The sequence below is a fragment of the Chlorocebus sabaeus genome, chromosome 11 (assembly GCF_047675955.1).
Source record: "Chlorocebus sabaeus isolate Y175 chromosome 11, mChlSab1.0.hap1, whole genome shotgun sequence".
In the NCBI taxonomy this organism is placed as follows: Eukaryota; Metazoa; Chordata; class Mammalia; order Primates; family Cercopithecidae; genus Chlorocebus; species Chlorocebus sabaeus.
The window spans coordinates 6897187-6918785 of record NC_132914.1 but is presented as its reverse complement, the minus strand read 5'-3'; the positions used below and the strand labels follow the sequence as shown (position 1 = coordinate 6918785).

The following is a 21599-nucleotide window of genomic DNA, read 5'->3' as shown; positions in this document are numbered from 1 at the left end:
TATGTTCCGGGGACACTGTAGAGTCTCTGTCCCTTCTGTAGGTTCATGGTAATTAACAGTATTTTGTTAAAGCTCACTTACTATGAGAGTTCAAACATGCACAAAAATAGAAAAGTATAATGCACCCTCTTGTACCCTTCACCCAGTTTCCATTGTCAACACGAGGCCTGTCATTTCACAGCATGTCAAAGGCCCTCTAGAGCTCAGTAACAGAGAAACGTGTTTAACCTATAGCTGCCCAAACTCACTTCACTACAATCCCTTTTCCGCCTGCCACCAAAACACTTGAACTTGTTTCTGTTTAGTGAGCATAGACAACATGCCCAGCCCCGTGCCTACAGGGCCCCTTGTCTCTGTGTCCCCTGTCCCAAGGACACAAGACAAGGGGCTGAGGGGAAAGAGACCTAAGCAAAGAGGAACCATCCCGCCTAGTGACTGCTCGATGCAGGAGCCAAGTGTTCTCAGTGGGAAGCAGGACCTAGCAGAGCACTGTCATGCAGAGGGCCCCGGGCAGGGTGGGGCACAAGCCACGAGTGGCATGGGCTAAACCACCTGGCAGACCCAGGAAAGGAAGAGAGACACCCAGGGGGAACTGGTGAGGACAGCGAGAGGCTGGTGGGTTAGTCATCTGGCATCCGACGGTGGGTGTGCCAGGAAGAGTTCCCAGACACAGCAGGAATATCTGAACGATGGGTGGGGGCAGTTCCCAGTCAGCAAGAGTCGGGGCTGGATTAAGTATCCTTAGCTGCTGGGGTTTTTTCTCTGGCCAGTCTGGGAAGGCCTCTGAGGGCAATTCCTCTTCACTCTGTCCTTGGCCCATGTGGGGTTGGGTGAGTGCACTGAGCTGGGAGGGATGTGCTGAGATCTGCTGAGGTGGGTGTGCCCCTCCCACCCGGAGAGCAGGTCCTACCAGCCCAGCCCAGCCCAGAGCACACAGCGGAATCCAGCTTGGGGCAGCGCAGAGCAACACGGAGCACAGGTATGGGGGTGTCACGAATTGAACTGCACAGGGAGCACAAGGGGAAGCATCCCCCTGGAGAAATGGGGGACTTGGGTGGGGGACAGAGATGAGGGTGGGCATGGCCCTGGAAAACCCTTCTGAACAGAGTAAAAAGCCGAAAGGAGTTGCCTCAAATAGATCTTTTCAGATGGAGCTGGACAAACAGCTAACATGCCTGCTACACCCCGGGGGTGCCCCTTTTTGACACTTGAAGACCCCACTCTGGGCCATCTCGCAGAGGCTGTGTCCTCCCCCTCCCCCCTTAGGCCCCCACTGTGGTACTGAGCCCTGGGCTTCTCAGGGAGGACCCTCTGGGGTCTGTTTACACCCTTTTTCCACTTCCAGTTAAACCTCAATCCCTACACCACTCATCCCCCAGGGCCAGGCAGATGCCAATGGGCTGATCTAATCAAACTTGTTAATGGGTTGACTGGCACAGACGTGTTCTCAGTGTTCTCCTTCCCAGCTAGCCCAGGTGCACTGCATGGGGTCTTCAGGAAGTGCTGCCTTAACCCAAAAGCTGCATCTATATAAGGGGATTAGACTGATGATCTTCGATGTCCCTATGGCTCTGATAGACTGTGGCTTGAGGGGATGGAATTTTGGGGGTGGGGGACGTATTTGGAGGTCAGCAGGGCTTTATGATACCTTTGCATCACACCGTGAGGATGGGGCCTACCTGTTACCCGTGGTTGTGGGGCTCCCATGACAAGACGGGGACCTCCACCAGATTGGATCTCCAGAACTACTACTTTTGTTCTTTTTCTCCTTTTTTTTAAATTTTATTTTAAGACACAGTTTCCCTTTGTCACCCAGGCTGGAGTGTAGTGGTGCAATCTCGGCTCACTACAACTTCTGCCTCCTGGGTTCAAGCAATTCTCTGCCTCAGCCTCCCGAGTAGCTGGGATTACAGGCATGCACCACCAAGCCTGGCTAATTTTTGCATTTTTCATAGAGACAGGGTTTTACCATCTTGGCCAGGCTGGTCTTGAAATCCTGACCTCGTGATCCACCTGCCTCGGCCTCCTAAAGTGCTGGGATTACAGGCATGAGCCACCGCCCCCAGCCATTTTTTTTTTTAAGACAGGATCTCATTCTGTTGCCCAGGCTGGAGTGCAGGGTCTTGAACATGGCTCACTGCAGCCTCAAACTCCTGGGTTCAACCAATCCTCCCACTTCAGCCTCCTGAGTACGTGGGACTACAAGCAGGCACCACCATGCCCGGTTAATTTGTTTTTTTTTTTTTGAGATGGAGTCTTGCTCTGTCATGCAGGCTGGAGTGCAGTGGCACGATCTAGACTCACTGCAAACTCCACCTCCTGGGTTCAAGCTATTATCCTGCCTCAGCCTCCAGAGTAGCTGGACATACAGGCTTGAGCCACCATGACCAGCTAATTTTTGTAATTTTTTTTTTTTTTTTTTTTTTTTGTAGAGACAGGGTTTCGCCATGTTGCCCAGGCTGGTCTTGAACTCCTGCGCTAGAGCAATCCATTCGCCTCTGCCTCCCAAAGTGCTGGGATTACAGGCACGAGCCACACACCCGGCCTCTGCTAATTTTTTGACATGTTTTTGTAGAGCCGGGCACGGTGGCTCACGCCTGTAATTCCAGCACTTTGGGAGGCTGAGGCGGGTGGATCACGAGGTCAAGAGATTGAGTCCATCCTAGCCAACATGGTGCAATACCCCATCTCTACTGAAAATGCAAAAATTAGTTGGGCATGGTGGCATGCACCTGTAGTAAAAAAATTTTTTTTAGAGATGGGGTCCCACTATGTTGCCCAGGCCAGCAGAAATCCTCCTTTTAGGGTAAAAGCTAAAGTTGCAGACCTAGTGGGACGTGGAGGCAGGGATTGAGGTGAGACAGAAACTTACTCGCATGCAGTATATGTAGGCCTCACCTCCCGGCTACTCAGAGGCACTGGAGCCTAACTCCATCTGTCTGATACCATCTGCTCTCCCCACTCTGCTGCCCCCAGTGCATACTCCAGGACATACCTACTGACAGAAATCTTTTATGCCCAGGGGCGTTTAAAAAAGCCCAGGAGAATGGCCGGGCACAGTGGTTCATACCTGTAATCCCAACACTTTGGGAGGCTGAGGAGGGCGGATCACCTGAGGTCAAGCATTCAAGACCAGCCTGGCCAACATAGTGAAAACCCGTCTCTACTAAAAATACAAAAATTAGCCAGGCGTGGTGGCAGGTGCCTGTAGTCTCAGCTACTCGGGAGACTGAGGCAGGAGAATTGCTTGAACCTGGGAGGCGGAGGTCGCAGTGAGCTGAGATTGCACCACTGTACTCCAGCCTGGGTGACACAGCAAGTGAGACTCCATCTCAGAAAAAACAAAACAAAACAAAAAAACCAACCCAGGAGAAGGAGCCGGCAAGAGGGGTGAGGGCTGAAGCCAGTGCACACTAAGGTCAAGCGAGGTCAGCAAGGCCCACAGGCTCTAGTGGATTTCCCTGAGGAAGCAGGACTTGCCAGGCTACAAGCAAGGGTCAGATGCACACAGACCACCTCAGGGCACATGTCAGGGGGCTGGGCCTGCCTCCTCCGTGGCTTCTCTTGGGACTGACTTTCTTGCTTTTCCAGCTCTCGAAAGCAGGGTAAAGAGAGACGCACAATGGCAAGGTGATATCCGCACATCAGCGAAACTAATTATTGAGCTGTAGACCACCTTTACTTTCTGCCTTTTCCCAGACACATGGCAGGAGGGATGAGGTCAGAGTACTCAGGGAGGGAGAAGCCAGGGCCGAGGATGATGCTGGAAATGCAGGAAGAGACAGGCTTCAGTAGAGAAGGGTGGGGAGAGGCAGGAGCAGGAATTTTGGCTGGAGAAGCAGGCAGACTTGGGCCAGGGAGGAGGGAAGACACGACCTGACACGAGGGACCGTGCCAGAGACTCCTCTCTGAGGAAAAATGTGGCCCCTGGGGCAGAAGGAGGCCTCCCCACTCACCCTGGGGACTTTGTATTGTCTCTAAACCTCCAGGATGAGGATTTATCCTCGTGTTCCATTTAGTGTTCCATCTCATCCCTGCCCCTCAGGCCCAGGATAAGCAGAAGAAAAGGATTCATTTGTGCCCCCAAAACAGCTCTGGGACAGAGCTTTTCACAAAGGCTTTAGACCGAGCCAAGCTTCTGCTGGAGGCTCAGCACAGCTGGGGTCTGTCTGGAGGGCCTGGATTCCGAGATACTAAGTCTTCACGATGAAGCCTGTCTGTAGGGAAAGGGTGCATCCTCCCAACGCTGCCTGAAATCAGAAGCAGAGGAAGTAGGCTTCGCCAATTCAGCGAATGGGTTAGAGCACGTACTAAAGAGGGACTTCCTGTGTTGGGGCTGAGACACTGATGGGCCACGAGACTCTAAAATGAGCTTGGGCCTATTCCAGAGCTGATCCTCAGGGGCAAGGGGGATGGGGAGATGTAAGAACCTTCTTTTCAGACCTCTGACCCTAGGAACTGGAGTCGGGGGACCCAGGATGTGAATTATTTGAAAGAGGAGGCAGGCCAGGTGCGGTGGCGCACGCCTGTAATCCCAGCACTTTGGGTGGCCGGGGCAGGCAGATCACAAGGTCAGGAGTTTGAGACCAGTCTGACCAACATAGTGAAACCCCGTCTCTACTAAAAATACAAAAAATTAGCTGAGTGTGGTGGTGCATGCCTGTAATCCCAGCTACTCTGGGGGGGCCGAGGCAGGAGAATCGCGTGAATCCAGGAGGCAGAGGTTGCAGTGAGCTGAGATCGCGCCACTGCTCTCCAGCTCAGGTGACAGTGCGAGACTCTGTCTCAAAAAAAAAAAAAAAAAAAAAAAAAAAAAAAAATCCAGAAAGAAAGAAAGAGGAGGCAAAGACAGAGCAAGGCATGTGGTGCTTGTGGGGAGGTGGGCAACACAGGAAGAGCATGGGGGAAGAACTGGGCAGAGAGGAGGCATTCCCCTCCCCCTGCCCTTCTCATTGTTCCCAACCCCCGGTCCTTTCTCTTCAGCCCCCCTCAACATCGTTCGCCAGAGAGGCTGGATACCAGGACAGGGTGTGTGGAGGAGAGTGAGGGAATGATCATGACTGCACCTCCTGCTCACTTTTACACTCCTGTTCTCACTTCCTGCCTCTGGCAGAAAACAGCCCTGCCCCTCTGGCTTATCTCAGCAAAGAGCAGTGCCCAGCCCAGCTCAGAGGGCAATGGGACAGATCCCAGAAGCCCTGAGGAGGTAAGGAACCTGGGCCCCGGGTATGTATGTGGGAAGCTGAAGGACAGAGACACAGGGAGAAGGAAGGTGGCTGCACACCCTCTGGTGTGTGAGCGGTGTTGGGTTGGGTGATATAGAAGGAGCAGTCTCGGGGCCTCTGTATCGCGGTCTCTTTGCTCCTCAGTGCCTTGGGGTTGAGATCGCCCGTGCTTGTGAACTGCCTGGTTCTATGTCTGTGTAAGGATACTGTCCCTAAGGCAGGGCCTTCTTTCTCTTCCTCCCCAGCCCAGTTGTCTGTGCACATACATGTATATTACAGGATTTGTATAGACACTGATTTCTATGTTACTAGGGATCTTGTGTGCACATCTCTTAGCGTGTGTGTATGTCTGTGTCTGTGCACACACATGTGTAATGAGTGGTATACTTACCTGACATCAGTAAGGAGAGATTGATCCTCCTACGGGGGCCTCCAGTCCCTCCTTCCTGGTGTTCCTTCTTTTCTGGGGCAGCTGCCATTTCTTTGATTCCTGCTTCTCTCCCACAGCCTGACCTCTTCTTCAAGGCAGGATTAGGGGAGAGGGACCTGTGCTGCCCCTCCCCCACACCTAGATTCCCTCCTTCCACTTCCTGTTAGCCTCCTTTTTGGCAGTTTTTTCCATCTTCGCCATCTGGCCTGGCACTGTGCCTATTCAGCTCCTGAAGGGAGCCGCAGGGCTCGGGAAGCAGGAGTGTGGGATGAGGACCAGGCCAGGGGCCTGGCATCTCTCAGTGCTCAGCCTGGGCCATTCTGTGTGACTGTCAGAAAGAGGTGGCTTTTGACAACCAGGCTCCTTTATAAAGAAACCCAAGATGGGCTGGGGCCAGGTGCGGTGGTTCATGCCTATAATCTCAGCACGTCGGGAGGCCGAGGCGGGTGGATCACCTGAGGTCAGGAGAAACCCCGTATCTACTAAAAATACAAAAATTAGCCGGGCATGGTGGCATGCGCCTGTAGTCCCAGCTACTCAGGAGGCTGAGGCAAGAGAATTGCTTGAACCGGGGAGGCGAAGGTTGCAGTGAGCTGAGATTGCACCACTGTACTCCAGCCTAGGCGACGGAGGGAGATTCCGTCTCAAAAAAAAAAAAAAAAAAAAAGATGGGCTGGGTGCAGTGGCTCATGCTTGTAATCCCAGCACCCAGCACTTTGGGAGGCCGAGGTCTGCGGATCACTTGAGGTCAGGAGACCAGCTTAGCCTGGCCAACATGATGAAACCCTGTTTCTACTGAAAACACAAAAGGTGAGGCAGGTGTGGTGGTGTGAGCCATGATCCCAGCTACTCGGGTGGCTGAGGCACGAGAATTGCTTGAACCTAAGAGGTGGAGGTTGCAGTGAGCCAAGATGGTGCTACTGCACTCCAGCCTCCAAACAAAGTGAGACTCTGTATCCAAAAAAAAGAAACCCAAGAACTTCTCCCCTTTGGAATAGAGTAACAAGAGAGCGTCGCCATTTCGCTTCTAAAACATTCCTAACTTTACCTTTATATTTATTGATTTATGTTTTTGAGACAGAGTTTCACTCTTGTCGCCCAGGTTGGAGTGCAGTGGCATGATCTCAGCTCACTACAACCTCCAACTCCTGGGCTCAAGCGATTCTCCTGCCTCAGCCTCCCGAGTAGCTGGGATTACGGGTGCCGCCACCACAACCAGCTAATTTTTGTATTTTTAGTAGAGATGGGGTTTTGCCATGTTGGCCAGGCTGGTCTTGAATGCCTTACCTCAGGTGATCTGCCCACCTCAGCCTCCCAAAGTGCTGAAATTACAGGCGTGAGCCACCACTTGGCCTAACTTTACCTTTAAGTAGCTGCTCAACTAAGTATCTTGGTCTATTTAACATTGTAATTTTTTTTTCTTTTTTTTTTGAGACGGAGTCTCACTCTGCCGCCCAGACTGGAGTGCAGTGGCGCAATCTTGGCTCACTGCAACCTCTGCCTCCTGGGTTCAAGCGATTCTCCTGCCTCAGCCTCCCGAGTAGGTGGGATTACAGGCATGTGCCACCAAACCTGGCTAATTTTTTGTATTTTTAGTAGAGATGGAGTTTCACCATGTAAGCCAGGATGGTCCGATCTCCCGACCTCGTGATCCGTCTGCCTCGGCCTCCCAAAGTGCTGGGATTACAGGTGTGAGCCACCGTGCTCGGCCCTTTCTTTTTCTTTTTCTTTTTTTTTTTTTGAGACGGAGTCTCGCTCTGTCACCCAGGCTGGAGTGCAGTGGCTGGATCTCGGCTCTGCCTCCCGGGTTTATGCCATTCTCCTGCTTCAGCCTCCTGAGTAGCTGGGACTACAGGCGCCCGCCACCTCGCCCGGCTAGTTTTTTTGTATTTTTTAGTAGAGACGGGGTTTCACCGTGTTAGCCAGGATGGTCTCAATCTCCTGACCTCGTGATCCGCCCATCTAGGCCTCCCAAAGTGCTGGGATTACAGGCTTGAGCCACCGCGCTCGGCCTTTTTTTTTTATTTTTATTTTTTTGAGACAGTGTTTCGCTCTGTCCACCAGGCTGGAGTGCAGTGGCACAATCTTGGCTCACTGCAACCTCCATTTCCCGAGCTCAAGCAATTCTCCCACCTCAGCCACTCGAGTAGCTGCGATTACAGGCGTGTGCCACCACACCTGGCTAATTTTTGTATTTTTAGTAGAGATAAGGTTTCACCACGTTGGCCAGGCTAGTCTCGAATTCCTAACCTCAGGTGATCCGCCTGCCTCGACCTCCCAAAGTGCTGGGATTACAGGCGTGAGTCACTGCGCCCAGCACGTTGTAACTTTTTCAACAAAAAGACCTGAGATCAGCCAGGCACAGTGTAATCCCAGCACTCTGGGAGGCCGAGGCTGGAGGATCACCTGAGGTCAGGAGTTCGAGACCAGCCTGGCCAACACGGTGAAACCCAGTCTTCTCTACTAAAAATACAGAAATTGTCCAGGCGTGGTGGCTCACACCTATAATTCCAGCACTTTGGGAGGCTGAGGTGGGTGGACTACCTGAGGTCAGCAGTTTGAGACCAGCCTCACCAAAATGGAGAAACCCCATCTCTACTAAAAATACAAAATTAGCCGTGCATGGTGGCACGTGCCTGTAATTCCAGCTACCAGGGAGGCTGAGGCAGGAGAATCGCTTGAACCTGGGAGGCGGAGGTTGCAGGGAGCCGAGATCGCACCATTGCACTCCAGTCTGGGCAACAAAAGTGAAACTCCGTCTCAAAAAAACAAAAAACAAAAAAATCAGAAATTAGCCAGGCGTGGTGGTGAGCGCCTATAATCCCAGCTACTCGGGAGGCTGAGGCAGAGAATCACTTGAACCCAGGAGGCAGAGGTTGCAGTGAGCCGAGATTGTGCCTGTTCGCTGCAGCCCGGGTGACATAGCATGTGAAACTCCCTCTCAGGAAGGGAAGCGGGGGAGGGGAGAGGAGGGGGAGGGAAGGGAAGAAGGGCTGCCTTGAGGTTCTTTGAAAATAATCCGTCCACTCATTCAGTGTCTAGTATATGCTTTCTAATTGGAAGTATCTACTGGTTCTCCAAGTCATGGTTAAGAATGATCAAGTGATACTGTAATTATAGTGTAAACTGTTACTGAAATCTTAATTGCAAGCTGTTTCCAAACAGGTCTTTTAAGGGAAGTGGTCTTTTGCTGAGTTATACATTTGGACAAAATTGATATAAGAACTATTATCCCAGAATTAGAGCGTGGGCGGGGGAAGTTGGGGGCGGGATGGGTGTATGGGTTGGGGAGGTTGAATTTCCTATTAAGCAGCCAGTAAGTGTCACTCAGGGCCTGCTAAATGCAGAGAGTGAAATGTGTCTGCAAGGTGCGCTCCCACCCTAGGAGCTTACCATCTAGTTAGGGAAATAGAGCAAATACACATAGAACGATTGAGGGGCTCAAAACAGCAAACTAAGTGCTTATGTATGCACTTAAGGGGGAATTGTAAGGAGGCTTATTTATTTTTTTGAGATGGAGTTTCGCTTTTGTCACTCAAGCTGGAGTGCAGTGGCATGATCTCTGCTCGCTGCAACCTCCGCCCCTCGGGTTCAAGCAATCCTCCTGCCTCAGCCTCCCAAGTAGCTGGGACTACAGGCATGCACCACCACGCCCAGCTAATTTGTATTTTTAGTAGAGATGGGGTTTCACTATGTTGGCCAGGCTGGTCTCAAACTCCTGACCTCATGATCTGCCCGCCTCGCCCTCCCGAAGTGCTGGGATTACAGGCGTGAGCCACCGCGCCCGGCCTGTTTATTTATTTATTTTCATTGAGACGGAGTCTCACCCTGTTGCCCAGAATGGAGTGCAGTGGTGTGATCTTGGTTCACCGCAAGCTCCACCTCTTGGTTTCAGGTGATTCAAGGAGGCGTATTTATGTGCATGTGTGAAACATGAGTTTATGCCACCACTTTTGGAAGTGGGTTATTAAAAATATTATTAGAATAACCCACTTTATACATTTCAGTTGGACAAACGAGGAAGTGAAATAATGTATCTATGTTGGATGTTATGTATGCACACTGCAATATGGTGATGATCAGTAAATGATAGCTATTATTTTTAACATTTACAGAGGTAGGTGCTGGGAATACACAAAGATGAATAAGCCATGGTCCACAGCCCCTCCCTCTAAGAGCTCACAGTCTAATGGGAGGGGCAGACCAGGAATAGCTGACTACCATGCATGGGGAGGGCACTGAGAAACCGCCGCACTGCAGCGGAGGCACAAGTAAGGATACCACATCTGCCTGTGTTGCCCGGGGCGGTCAGGGACGGCTTTGCAGAGTCTGGAGAAAATAGTAGGCTTGCCAGTTGGAGAACGGGAGGCAGGGCATTCCAAGTTGAAAAAACACCACATACCAAGGCAGAGTCCTGAAAACTTAAGGTATGTCCACAATTAGTATTAGTTTGGTGTGAATGGAGCAAAGGAGCATGGGCCAGGGCAGTGTATCAGAAATGAGCCTGCTTTTACTTGCCTTTCAGCATGTTTAAGTCCCATTTGGTATTATTTTCGTTGTTGAGATTGGTATTTTGCAGAGGAAGTATTTCTTTATTCCCTTTAACTGTTTTACTATATCTCTTACAAGTCTCAAACTGTTGATGGCGGTGGTTGGAGGGAGAACAAAACCAAATACAAGAAAAACTTGTGGCCCGGTACAGTGGCTCATGCCTGTAATCCTAGGACTTTCAGAGCCCCAGGGCATAAGGATTGCTTGAGCCTATGAGTTTAAGACCAGTCTGGGCAACACAATCAGACCCCGTTTCTATGAAAAAAATTTTTTTTTCTTTTTTTGAGATGGAGTCTTGCTCTGTAGCCCAGGCTGGAGTGCAGTGGCACGATCTCAGCTCACTGCAACCTCTGCCTCCTGGGTTCAAGTGATTCTCCTGACTCACTCTCCTGAGGAGCTGGGATTACAGGCACCTGCCACCATGCCTGGCTAATTTTTTGTATTTTTAGTAGAGATGGGGTTTCACCATGTTGGTCAGGCTGGTTTCGAACTCCTGACCTCAAGTGATCCACCCACCTCAGCTTCCCAAAGGATTACAGGCATAAGCCACTGCACCCGGCCATCTATTAAAAAATTAAAAATTAGCCAGGGATGGTGGCACACACCTGTAGGTCCAACTACTCAGAGACTGAGGTAAGAGGATCCCTTGAATCTGGGAGGTCAGGACTGCAGTGGACCGAGATCAAGCCTCTGCTTTCCAGCCTGGACCACGGAGTGAGACCCTGTCTCAAAAAAAACACCAAAAAAAGTAAAACAACAACCAAAAAAACTTGTTATAGTCAGGTTATGACTTATTTTCTTGCAACAATTTAAACAGTTCCTTTTTTTTTTTTTTTAATTGAGACAGAGTCTCCCTCTGTCACCCAGGCTGGAGTGCAGTGGTGCAAACTTGACTCACTGCAATCTCCACCTCCCGGGTTAACGCCAGTCTCCTGTCTCAGCCTCCTGAGTAACTGGGACTACAGGCGCCCGTCACAATGCCTGGCTCTTTTTTTTTTTTTGTATTTTTAGTAGAGACGGGGTTTCACCATGTTAGCCAGGATGGTCTCGATCTCCTGACCTTGTGATCTGCCCGCCTCGGCCTCCCAAAGTGCTGGGATTACAGGCGTGAGCCACCGTGCCTGGCCCTTTTTTTTTCTTTTTGAGACGGAGTCTCACTCTGTCGCCCAGGCTGGAGTGCAGTGGCTCAATCTCGGCTCATTGCAAGCTCCGCCTCCCGGGTTCATGCCATTCTCCTGCCTCAGCCTCCCGAGTAGCTGGGTCTACAGGCACCTGCCACCACACCCGGTTAATTTTTTGTATTTTTAGTAGAGACGGGGTTTCACCGGGTTAGCCAGGATGGTCTCCATCTCCTCGTGATCTGCCCATCTCGGCCTCCCAAAGTGCTGGGATTACAGGCGTGAGCCACCGCGCCCTGCCTAAACAGTTCCTTTTGAAAGGAATAAGCTCGATGTCTTGGAATAATTGCTCAGGGTCTCAGACAACTTCTCTCCCTAAGATGACATCTAGACATCCATGTTCACAGTGGCATTATTCACAATAGCCAAAAGGTGGAAAGAATCCAAGTATTCACTGACAGATGAATGGATGAGCAAAATATTATACAGCAAAATACATTATCCAGCTATAAAAATGAAATTCCAGGCCAGGCACGGTGGCTCACGTCTGTAATCGCAGAACTTTGGGAGGCCGAGCCAGGTGGATCACCTGAGGTCAGGAGTTCGAGACCAGCCTGACCAACAGGGAGAGGCCCTGTCTCTACTAAAAATACAAAATTAGCCAGGCGTGGTGGCGCATGCCTGTAATCCCAGCTACTTCGGAGGCTGAGGCAGGAGAATTGCTTGAACCCTGGAGGCAGAGGTTGCGGTGAGCCGAGATTGTACCACTGCACTCTAGCCTGGGCAACAAGAGCAAAACTGGGTCTCAAAAAAAAAAAAGGTAAAGGAAAAAAAAAGAAATTCCTTTACATACTACAACATGAATGGATCTTGGAAACATTATGCTAAGTAAAAAAAAAAAAAAAAAAAAAAAAAAAACCCCAAGAGGACAAATATTGTATGATTCCACTCATATGAGATATCCAAGATAGGCAAATTCATTGAGACAGAAAGTAGACTGGAACCAGGAGCTGAGTGGGGTGCGGTGGGTAGTACCGTTTAATGACTGCAGAGTTGTTGCTTGGTTGATGAAAAAGTTATATTTCTGGAAACAGACAGTGGTGACGGTTAAGCAACACTGTCTTGGTCTTTTTCGTTGTTGTTGTTTTTGAGACGGACTCTCGCTCTGTCTCCCAGGCCGGAGTGCAGTGGCACAATCTTGGCTCACTGCAACCTCTGCCTCCCAGGTTCCAGCAATTTTCCTGCCTCAGCCTCCCAAGTAGCTGGGACTACAGGCACATGCCACCACGCCCAGCTAATTTTTGTATTTTCACTAGAGATGGGTTTCACCATGTTGGCCAGGTTGGTCTCAAACTCCTGACCTTGGGTGATCCACCTGCCTTGGCCTCCCAAAGTGCTGGGATTATAGGCGTGAGCACCCCGCCCGGCCACAACACTGTCAATGTACTTACACTGCAGTGTACACTTAGAAATGATCAATGTTAGCTGGGTGCAGTGGTGCATGCCTGTAAGTCCCAGCTACTTGGGAGGCTGAGGCAGGATCATCTGAGTGTCCAAGAGTTCAAAACCAGCCTGGGGAACATAGTAAGACCCTGTCTCAAAAAAAAAAAAAAAAAAAAAAAGATAGGCCTGGCACAGTGGCTCACACCTATAATGATTGTAAACAATCCTCCCACTTTGGGAGGCAGAGGTGGGCAGATTACCTGAGGTCAGGAGTTAAGAGACCAGCCTGGTCAACATGGTGAAACCCCATCTCTACTAAAAATACAAAAAAATTTAGCTGGGCGTTGTGGCACATGCCTGTAATCCCAGCTACTCGGGAGGCAGAGGCAGGATAATTGCTTGAACCTCGGAGGCAGAGGTTGCAGTGAGCCATTGCACTCCAGCCTGGGTGACAGAGCATGCACACAAAAAATTTTACCAATTTTAAGTTATGTATATTTTACTATACATATACAAAATAGACGGTACGTGGGGCTGAAGTGGAGGGGTGGCTTCCATGGCGTTACGGCGTTGAGGAAGGTGGCATCCCTCAGACTATGTCCTTTCCTCTGTCTCTTCCATCTCTTGACCACATCCTTTGTCTGTCAGTTTTTGCCTGAGGACTGCAGCTGCTGCGTTCTTCCCTCTGGCAGCCTCGTCAGCACCAGTGGTGCCCTTCCTCACCTCACCTCTGTGCTCCCTGGGCTTAGGGTTCCCTTTGATCACTCACTACCAAACCACCGTCTCCCCACTACCACAGAGCTTCATCTGGGATTAGAGCTACGGGGGGAGCACTTGGCAAAACTCAGCCCACAGGGCCTTCCCCTGCCTAGCAAGACTGTGCTGTCAAATTTATTCACATGTGGCTCTGGTGAAGACGAGCATGCCATCAGCCTATGAGGGCACTGTTATGTTATTATGCCCATTTTACAGATGAAGAAACCGAGAAGTCAAACCATTAAGCTGAACTCAGTTTGCTTTGACCACAAATCCAGCCCACATAGGCGCAATGATGGATGTGATGAGTAAGGCTGGGATTTTGTTCTGTATTTGGGAGTTTTGTTTGCTTGCTTGTTTGAGATGGAGTCTCACTCTGTCACCCACGCTGGAGTACAGTGGCGTGATCTTGGCTCACTGCAACCTCCGCCTCCTGGGTTCAACTGATTCTCCTGCCTCAGCCTCCCATATACTCAGGAGTTTGACCTTTATTCTTTGGATAATGAGGAGCTAGCCTAGCACCTGGTCCTAGGAGGTGTTCCATAAAATGACCTATTGATTTGTGCTTATTGTCTGTCTCCCTCCAATGGAATGTAAAGGAGGTGGGGGCACAGACTTTTTGTTTTGTTCCCTGCTGTGAACATGCCTGGAACCTTCTATGAGCTCAGTAAGCAAGGAAAGAAGGAAGGAAGAGATCTTGAGATAGTAACAGCAACCTAAGCATTTTACACACATCATCTTAATCTCCAAACAACCTCATGAATTTGCTGTCTCTCTCTCTCTCTCTCTCTCTCTCATTTTTTGAGACAGAGTCTCACTGTGTCATCCAGGCTGGAGTGCAGTGGCGTGATCTTGGCTCACTGCAACCTCTGCCTCCCAGATTCAAGCAATTCTCATGCCTTAGCCTCCCGAGTAGCTGGGATTACAAGTGCACGCCACCACACCTGGCTAATCTTCGTATTTTTAGTAGAGGCAAGATTTTGTCATATTGGCCAGGTTGGTCTTGAACTCCTGGCCTCAAGTAATCGACCCACATCAGTCTCCCAAAGTGCTGAGATCACAGGCATAAGCTACTGTGCGGCCCCCCCTTTCTTCTTTTTTTTTTTTGAGATAGAGTCTTATTTTGTCACCCAGGTTCGAGGGCAGTGGTACAATGTCAGCTCACTGCAGCCTCCACCTCCTGGGTTTAAGTGATTCTCCTGCCTCAGTCTCCTGAGTAGCTGGGACTACAGGCACATGCCACCACATCTGGCTAATTTTTGTATTTTTAATATAGACAGCGTTTTGCCGTGTTCGCCAGGCTAATCTTGAACTCCTGACCTCAGGTGATCTGCCCGCCTCAGTCTCCCAAAGTACTGGATTACAGGCGTGAGCTACTACGCCGGCGTGCGGCGTGCAATGGTGTGCTTGACGCTCACTGCACTGCATCCTCCACCTCCCTGGAGTCAAGTGATTCTCTCACTTCAGCCTCACAAGTAGCTGGGACTATGGACATGTGCCACCATGCCCGGCTAATTTTTTAATTTTTAAATATTTTTTATTTTATTTTTTTTGAGACAGTCTTGCTTTGTCACCTAGGCTAGAGTGCAATGGTGTGATCTCGGCTTACTGCAACCTCCGCCTTCTGGGTTCAAGTGATTGTCCCTGCCTCAGCCTCCCAAGTAGCAGGGATTACAGACGCCTGCCACCACACCCGGCTAATTTTTGTTTTTTTTAGTAGAGACAGGATTTCGCCATATTGGCCAGGATGGTCTCGAACTCCTGACCTCAGGTGATCTGCCCACCTCAGCCTCCCAAAGCGCTGGGATTACAGGTATGAGCCACTGCGCCCAGCCTTATTTTTATTTTTTATTTATTTTATTTTTAATTTTATTTATTTATTTTTGAGACGGAGTTTCGCTCTTGTTGCCCAGGCTGGAGTGCAATGGCGCGATCTTGGCTCACTGCAACCTCCACCCCTCGGGTTCAAGCAATTCTTCTGTCTCAGTCTCCTGAGTAGCTGGGATTACAGGTGCTCGCCACTACACCAGACTAATTTTTGGTATTTTTTAAGTAGAGATAGGGTTTCACCATGTTGGCCAGGCTAGTCTCGAACTCCTGACCTCAGGTGGTACACCTGCCTCGGCCTCCCAAAGTGCTGGAATTACAGACGTGAGCCACCAAGCGTGGCTATTTTTATTTTTTGAGACAGAGCTTCACTTCTGTTGTCCAGGCTGGAGTACAATGGCACGGTCTCAGCTCACAGCAACCTCTGCCTCCCAGTTTCAAGTGATTCTCCTATCTCAGCCTCCCGAGTAGCTGGGATTACAGGTGAGCACCACCACACCCAGCTCATCTTGGTACTGTAGAGATGGGGGTTTCACCATATTGGACAGGTTGGTCTCAAACTCCTGACCTCAGGTGATCCACCCGCCTCGGCCTCTCAAAGTGCTGGGATTACAGGTGTGAGCCACTGCACCTGGCCCTGTATTTTTTTGTAGAGATGGGGTTTTGCCATGTTGCCCAGGCTGGTCCCCAACCCCTAGGTTCAAGCGATTGATCTGCCTTGGCCTCCCAAAGTGCCAGGATTACAGGTGTAGGCCACTGCACCCAGCCCAGATTAATTTTTCTGAAGTCACACAACTAGGTAAGTTAGCAAAACCAAGAGTTAAACCTAGGCATCCGAGTCCCTGCCTTCAAGCCTGGGCGTTCAACACTGTACTATAGAGTCCTGCTGTAGGAACCTATTCTGGCCCAACGGCAGACTTGAGGCTGAGAAAAGATTCAGAAGGCCTGCCAGTGTAGCTAAACATTTGTGTGTGCAGCCCTGTCTCTCTGTAACTTCTGGCTTGCCTTCCTATTTCAGGTCTCTGCTGCTGACGAAGCTGTGACCAAACACACCCAACCCTTGGCAGCCATCTGTCCCTGCAGCCATAGCCCACATTCCCATACCCTCCCTCTGCTTGTTTCGGGACCATGTCTGCACAGCCTCCAGGCCCCAGCCCCGGAGGTGAAGGCCATGCCATGACTCTGGTGTGCCCCATGGCATCCCCAGCCTAGCTCCCATTCCCGCTTTGGCACAATGTTGGCCAACAGCTCCTCAACCAACAGTTCTGTTCTCCCGTGTCCTGACTACCGACCTACCCACCGCCTGCACTTGGTGGTCTACAGCTTGGTGCTGGCTGCCGGGCTCCCCCTCAACGCGCTGGCCCTCTGGGTCTTTCTGCGCGCGCTGCGCGTGCACTCGGTGGTGAGCGTGTACATGTGTAACCTAGCGGCCAGCGACCTGCTCTTCTCCCTCTCGCTGCCCCTTCGTCTCTCCTACTACGCACTGCACCACTGGCCCTTCCCCGACCTCCTGTGCCAGACGGCGGGCGCCATCTTCCAGATGAACATGTACGGCAGCTGCATCTTCCTGATGCTCATCAACGTGGACCGCTACGCTGCCATCGTGCACCCACTGCGACTGCGCCACCTGCGACGGCCCCGCGTGGCGCGGCTGCTCTGCTTGGGCGTGTGGGCGTTCATCCTGGTGTTTGCCGTGCCCGCCGCCCGCGTGCACAGGCCCTCGCGCTGCCGCTACCGGGACCTCGAGGTGCGCCTATGCTTCGAGAGTTTCAGCGACGAGCTGTGGAAGGGCAGGCTGCTGCCCCTCGTGCTGCTGGCCGAGGCTCTGGGCTTCTTGCTGCCCCTGGCGGCGGTGGTCTACTCGTCCGGCCGAGTCTTCTGGACGCTGGGGCGCCCCGACGCCACGCGGAGCCAGCGGCGGCTGAAGACGGTGCGCCTCCTGCTGGCCAACCTCGTCATCTTCCTGCTGTGCTTCGTACCCTACAACGCCACGCTGGCGGTCTACGGGCTGCAGCGAAGCAAGCTGGTGGCGGCCAGCGTGCCTGCCCGCGATCGCGTGCGCGGGGTACTGATGGTGATGGTGCTGCTGGCCGGCGCCAACTGCGTGCTGGACCCGCTAGTGTACTACTTCAGCGCCGAGGGCTTCCGCAACACCCTGCGCGGCCTGGGCACTCCGCACCGGGTCAGGACCTTGGCCACCAACGGGACGCAGGCGGCGCTCGCGCAATCCGAAAGGTCCACCGTCACCACGGACGCCACCAGGCCGGATGCCGCCAGTCAGGGGCTGCTCCGACCCTCCAACTCCCACCCTCTGTCTTCCTTCACACAGAGTCCCCAGGATTCCGCCCTCTGAACGCGCACCATGCCACAGCGCCGTCCGTGCCCGACTCCCAACGCCTCTCGTTCTGGGAGGCTTGCAGGGTGTGCACACAAGAAGGTGGGCTGGGCACTTGGGTCTTTGGGTGGCAACTCCAGCTTAGCAACGCAGAAGAGTACAAAGTGTGGAAGCCGGGGGCCCGAGGAAGGCATTGCTGCTGGAAATGGCTTCTTTAAACTGTGAGCACGCAGAGGACCCCGTCTCCAGTGGTGGGAAGTGATGCAGAGAGCCCACCGGTGCAGAGCGCAGAAGGGGACGAAATGCCTTTGGGTGGGCGGGGCATTAAACTGCTAAAAGCTGGTTAGATGGAACAGAAAATGAGCATTCTGGATTTAAACCGCCACAGGGGCCTGAGAGCTGAAGAGCCCCAGGTTTGGTGGACCATGCTACTGAGATGCCTGTTCATCTGCTGACTTCTGTCATGGATGCCACCCGCTTTCATTTCGGCCTAGGCTTCCCCTGCTCACCATTGAGGCCTAATGCAAGAGTTCCATATAGACAGAACTAGGTTCTTTCTCGCACAGTGACTTGCGACAATTTAGACCTGGCACCCAGCATGGGACAGTTGGGGCAAGGCAAAACTGGCTTAGAGTTTCCTCCTCTCCAAAATCCAAGTCCAAACCCTATTTAGGTTATCCTTTCTTCCATCACTCCCCCTTTTCCAGGCCTCCTCCGTTTTAGATCCTTAATATTCTCTCTCTCTCTCTGCTTTGTCCAGAGTAAGGAGAAAATTCTTTCTACTAAAGCATTGGTTCTCAAGCTTTTTGGTCTCAGATGCCACTCTTGGAAACTGGGGATCTCAAACAGCTTTGCTTATCTTTTGATACTTACCATACTAGAAATTAAAGCAAATACATTTTTAAAATAAATACACATGCACACATTCTGTTAGCCACGAGAGCAATAATGTCACCACACACACTTCATGAAACCTCTGGAAAACTCTACAGTATACTTATGAGAGAATGAGAGTGAAAGGGACAAATAATATCTGTGTAGCAGTATTATGAAAATAGTTTGACCTCGTGGACTCCCTCAAAGGGTTGGTCCCTGGATCACACTTTGAGAACCACACTTGTCCTGAAGTATTACAGTTCATGTCTAACTTCTTCCCAGGGCATTATGTACAGTGCTTTCTATTATTGTGGGGAGAGGGCAGCGCTAAATAAATTAATCAATTCTGATAGTCTTCATGTCTTGGGGTTTTCCTGCGGCCCTAGGAGTAGTACATACAATGGAACACTACCCTGGGCATATCAGAGCAGCAGCCCTGGGGCAGGGATGGAGACTGGGGTGGAACTAGTCATATGCTCAGGGGGAGGGGATGGGGCTTCTCTGGGGGAGGAAAAAGGGAACTAAGGGAACTGTGCCATAGCCAGGAGAGAAGAGTTTATGGGGAAGTTAAGAGTGAGATGGAAGGACGGGAATAGGCTGTCCATTCTCAGCACGCTGGAAGCAAGGGAAAAGGGCCATCTACTATTCCTTCCTTTTTTTTTTTTTTTTTTTTTTTTTTTTTGAGATGGAGTCTAACACTGTGGCCTGGGCTGGAGTGCAATGGCGTGATCTCGGTTCACTGCAACCTTCGCCTCCCGGGTTCATGCAATTCTCCTGCCTCAGCCTCCCAAGTAACTGGGATTACAGGTGCACACCACCAAACCCGGCTAATTTTTTGTATTTTTAGTAGTGATGGGGTTTCACTATGTTGGCCAGACTGGTCTTGAGCTCCCGACCTCAGGTGAATCTGCCCGCCTCCCAAAGTGCTGGGATTACAGGCATGAACCACCGCGCCCGGCTATTCTTTCCCTCTTTACCCAAGTTGGGGGCTCGGAGGGGCTGCAGAGTTGGCACTTGTGGACATCTTCAGACCCTGACATTACTGAGGGAGTTGTTCCTCTGTGTGCATCCTACAGCATTTCTGACCCTATGTCTCAATACTGTATCTTTATATGTGTGTGCGTGCACTGTGTGTGTGAGAGAGAGCGAGAGAGAGAGAGTGTGTGTGTGTGTCAGGGTTCTCCATTTGTGTCTGTGTGTTTTAGTCCAGGGTAGCCTTTTGTGTGTGCCTTTATGCCAAGTGCTCCAGACGGTGATTTACAGGGGTAAAATGACCCCTGGTGGCCAAATGAGAGAACTGACCCAGATTCGTCAGGGATAGCCATGAAATCTGGGCCTTTCTCCATCTGGATGGAGACTGGAGTCTGGAGCCTGGCACTTACCTCCAGCCACTCTGGAAGAGGCCTAGTGATTAGCACCTGCTTCATCTCTCTTCATCTTCAGGGTTCAAGACCTGTGCCCTTCCTGTCCTGAGAGCACCGGCAGCACAAAACCTCGTAGTCCAAAATCTTAGCACTTTGCCCTATTCAAACAGAATCAAACACAATTTTTAAAGATTACTTGAGTACTTTTATAGGCAGGTATGTGAGTTCCAAAGTAATTACAACTCACGGCAGGTATCACTTTCCAACATACCATATAATTTATTTATTCTAATTTTTATAGTTTATCATCTCCGCCACCCCGTCCTATAGCCTAGGTAGAATGTAAGTTCCGTGGGGGTGTGGATTTTTCTTCGATTCTCTGATGATCCCCAGCATCTAAAACAGTGCCTGGCACAGAGAAAGTGCTCAATAAATATTTGTTGAATGAATGAACAGTCAGATCTTGCTGTGAAGTAGTTTACAATCTAGTGGGAACCATAGAACAAGTAAACGAAAACTATAATGCCAGGCAGAAAACACAAGAATGCAGTGTAAGGTATTGGCAGTTGGTTTAGTGGGCAATGGGAGACCCACGGAGGCTCCTGAGTGAGGCTTTGCTCACACTGACAAACTGTGTGGAATAAGCTGGAGGAAAATGATTGGTGGGGAGAGTCTAAGGAAAAGACAGACTTGTCAGGGAGCCATTACAACAGCCGAGGGCGGCCAGGTGCGGTGGCTCATGCCTGTAATCCCAGCACTTTGGGAGGCCAAGGCGGGCGGATCACCTGAGGTCGGGAGTTCAAGACCAGCCTGACCAACATGGAGAAACCCCGTCTCTACTAAAAATACAAAATTAGTCGGGCATGGTGGCACATGCCTGTAATCCCAGCTACTAGGGAGGCTGAGGCAGGAGAATAGCCTGGAACCTGGGAGGCGGAGGTTGCAGTGAGCCGAGATTGTGCCATTGCACTCCAGCCTCGGCAACAAGAGCAAAACTCCGTCTGAAAAAAAAAAAAAAAAAAAAAAAAAAGCTGAGGACAAGTGTGACCATGGCCTGTGGAAGAGCTAGACGGCAATACGTTGTCTCTGATGTGAAATCTCTGGTGTCAAAGCCCTGGTGGACTATTTTCCCCCATTCAGATATCCAAAGGCTTTCCATCAAGAGAAGAGAGAGGCAAGAATAGATTAGGCTATTTTCATAGGGTTCCCAAGACTAAGAGAGCAGTATGAAGTCCAGAACCCTCACCCCCTGTCCTGGAGCTGCTCCATTTAAGGTCTAGGAAAATCCAAAGACAGAGAAGGGGAAAATCTTAGATGGAAGGGAATGAGCATTAGCAATTTTTGTTGTTGTTGTTGTTGTTGTTGTTTTTGAAATGGAGTTTCACTCTTGTTGCCCAGACTGGAGTGCAGTGGCATGGTCTTGGTTCACTGCAACCTCCGCCTCCCAGGTTCCAGCTATTCTCGTGCCTCAGCCTCCCAAGTGGCTGGGATTACAAGCGCCTGCCACCGTGCCTGGCTAATTTTTGTATTTTTAGTAGAGACAGGGTTTCACCATGTTGACCAGGCTGGTCTTGAACTCCTGATCTCAGGTGATCCGCCCACCTTGGTCTCCCGAAGTGCTGGGATTACAGGCGTGAGCCACTGCGCCCGGACTTTTAGCAGGTTTAAAAAATA

General features: G+C 50.9%; 1 protein-coding gene across 3 annotated transcripts; it reads left to right on the top strand.

Moving 5' to 3' along the window:
- Positions 1-246: 246 nt before the first annotated feature.
- Positions 247-18913, top strand: LPAR5 (lysophosphatidic acid receptor 5). Of its 3 annotated transcripts, XM_007967363.3 has the most exons (3): positions 247-979; positions 4984-5206; positions 16369-17809. In XM_007967363.3, the coding sequence occupies exon 3, from the start codon at positions 16585-16587 to the stop codon at positions 17701-17703; it is 1119 nt and encodes a 372-aa protein (XP_007965554.1). In that variant the 5' UTR covers positions 247-979; positions 4984-5206; positions 16369-16584; the 3' UTR covers positions 17704-17809. The 3 variants fall into 3 exon arrangements, with proteins under 3 accessions (XP_007965554.1, XP_007965555.1, XP_007965556.1); XM_007967364.3 differs by lacking the exon at positions 4984-5206 and having other exon boundaries at positions 16369-18913; XM_007967365.3 differs by lacking the exons at positions 247-979; positions 4984-5206 and adding an exon at positions 9299-10082.
- Positions 18914-21599: the final 2686 nt, after the last annotated feature.